The following is a 2,787-nucleotide window of genomic DNA, read 5'->3' on the forward strand; positions in this document are numbered from 1 at the left end:
GAGAGAGAGAGAGAGAGAGAGAGAGAGAGAGAGAGAGAGAGAGAGAGAGAGAGAGAGAGAGAGAGAGAGAGAGAGAGAGAGAGAGAGAGAGAGAGAGAGATATGAAGAGTGGCTTATATAACAGACTAGACCCCTAGAGCCACCGCTCCTTTGCCAGGTAAGTCCACTACGGGCTCACCATAGCCCGTGCTACTTGGAACTTGTTCCGAGTAGCTGAATCAATAACAACAACAACCCTAGAGCCTGGACGGATAATCTAGTAAAGATTCTAGAAAAAGTGGACTTGAATTGGACCATTAAAAACAAAGGGGAAGATAGACCATATCAACACTTTCGGCAGCCTCCTCCATGGGAAGAATCGAGTCTAAAGATTATCATTGAAAGGTTACCAGTTAAAAAATCAGAATGTGACTCGCAGAGGATCAAAGCAGTCATAAAACGACAAATGAAAACCATCTCAAGACCCACAACGACTCACATCTTCACAGACGGATCAGTTGATCAAGAAAGAGGTTCTGCTGAAGCAGCAGTTTACACTACCAACCATAAAGCTGACTGGAGCATGAATAGTGGGTGCTCAACATTGCAAACAGAATTATATGCCCTGAAGGAGACCATAAACTATACAATTGAGAATAATTTACATGATGTCGTCATTCATACCGACTCTAAATCTTCGCTCCAGGCATTGTTATCCAGTCAGCACAGATAATATACAACTCCTCACACAAATCCAACATATAGAAAAAAAAGCCCTATAATCTAGGGCTGTCAATCACCCTAAATTGGAAACCAAGTCACATTGGCATAGATGTTAATGACAAGGCAGACTCACCAGCAAAAATTGCCACTGCTCTACCTGTTGTACAGGTTCAAATACCTCCAAGTTTATCACAGATTAAGGAGCAAATCAAGAAGAAAATACTCCCAACTATCAAAAGTCGCCACAGAGCCAAAGTAGCGGAAGGAAGATCCACCGCGATATGGTACGAACAAGCCACTGGGTACTACTCTTTCAAACCTGGCAAAAAGATATCCAGAGACATTGCAGTAGCCATACACAGACTCAGACTTGGTTACAAGTGCTGCTGGGAGGTAATAAACCCAATAGTTAAAGAGTGTCATATATGTGGAACAGAAGCAGAGGCGCCACTATTGCACTACTTACTGGAATGTGAAGCTACTGAAGCCCGGCGCATCAAACGCAACATTAATGCAACGACAGCAGCTGCAATAGATGCACATTCCACAGCCACTACAATGACCAGAAAAGCTGTTAAAGAATGGGATTCACTAGTGAACATTCTGCACCTACATGCGCCACCAAGATAATGTTATTAAAACACGACTAAAACAGAAGCGAAAAAGAAACAGGGAAAAAGGAGGAAACCCCACCTCCATTTAAAACTTTTAACTCAAATATCAGAGTAACAAGGTTATCGCGAATAATCGAACTCAATCTAAAACAACAACAACAAACCCTAGAGCCGCCAGTTTCCTCTTTCAGCGCCTTAGTGTGGCGATCCAGAGAGGAAATGCTCACGGCATCCATGGTTCCTGCCCGCCATCTGAGGAGCTGGAGGAGCTATACAACCTGTGGCAAGTAGTCTTGTACCCTGCATGTAACCAATGTTGTAACCCTTTTTGTGTAATGACATTTTAAATAGTTATATATATATATATATATATATATATATATATATATATATATATATATATATATATATATATATATATATATATATATATATACACACACACACACATCAAAAGAATAGGGATGGTAGGAGAAGAAAATACTAGTCTTCAGTAAGGTTCCACAAGGTCTTCTATGGGTACTCTTTTTTTTTCTTCTCCGAGGCTATGGGTCCCTACAATTGCACCAGAGGTGGTACCCCATTTAGGTTTAATAACAATATATATATATATATATATATATATATATATATATATATATATATATATATATATATATATATATATATATATATATATATATAACGCCTCAGGTAGGATTACAGGCCAGAGCGTCAAGCAGGATTACAGACCACAGCCTCAGACAGGATTACAGACCACAGCGTCAGGCAGGATTACAAGCCACAGCGCCAGACAGGATTACAAGCCACAGCGCCAGACAGGATTACCAGCCACAGCGCCAGGCAACAGATTGCTCTGAACGTGTTGACGAAGCGGGTCGTTAAGTTGACAAGCTTAATGACATCGTTCCCCCTGACCTGTGCTGCTGTTGTTGTTGGGGCCCACCTGGGTCAATGATTGGCTCCTTGTGTGGTGTTGATGCTGGGGGTCTCACTGATGCCTGGCTCGCTGTATTACTTTGAGGATAAGAGATGTTTGTCTCTCTCTCTCTCTCTCTACTTTGATGTTGGGCTGATGACTGATGATTGCTTGCTGCTCCTGTTGGTGCTTCAGGTTCCTGTCCGTCGTTGTGACACTTAATTGTTGTGTAAATGGTGATATATGAATTTAGAAACAAATAGATGGTGATTTAGAAACAAATATAAATGGTGATTTAGAAAAATAGATGGTGATTTAGAAACACATAGATGGTGATTTAGAAACAAACATAAATGGGGATTTAGAAACAAATATAGATGGTGATATAGAAACAAATAGATGGTGATTTAGAAACAAATATAGATGGTGATTTGGAAACAAATAGATGGGGATTTGGAAACAAATAGATGGTGATTTAGAAACAAATATAGATGGTGATTTAGAAACAAATATAGATGGTGATTTAGAAACAAATAAACATGATGATTTAGA

General features: G+C 39.9%; 1 protein-coding gene across 1 annotated transcript in view; it reads left to right on the forward strand.

Moving 5' to 3' along the window:
• The first annotated feature begins 2,680 nt into the window (after positions 1-2,680).
• LOC138359531 (clumping factor A-like) overlaps positions 2,681-2,787 on the forward strand; it is a 32,415-nt gene continuing 32,308 nt past the window's right edge. The window contains exon 1 of the mRNA XM_069318869.1: positions 2,681-2,787. This exon is cut by the window's right edge and continues 59 nt beyond it. Coding sequence (XP_069174970.1) covers positions 2,681-2,787 — 107 coding nt within the window.

The sequence above is a fragment of the Procambarus clarkii genome, chromosome 91 (genome assembly GCF_040958095.1).
Source record: "Procambarus clarkii isolate CNS0578487 chromosome 91, FALCON_Pclarkii_2.0, whole genome shotgun sequence".
Classification (NCBI taxonomy): domain Eukaryota; kingdom Metazoa; phylum Arthropoda; class Malacostraca; order Decapoda; family Cambaridae; genus Procambarus; species Procambarus clarkii.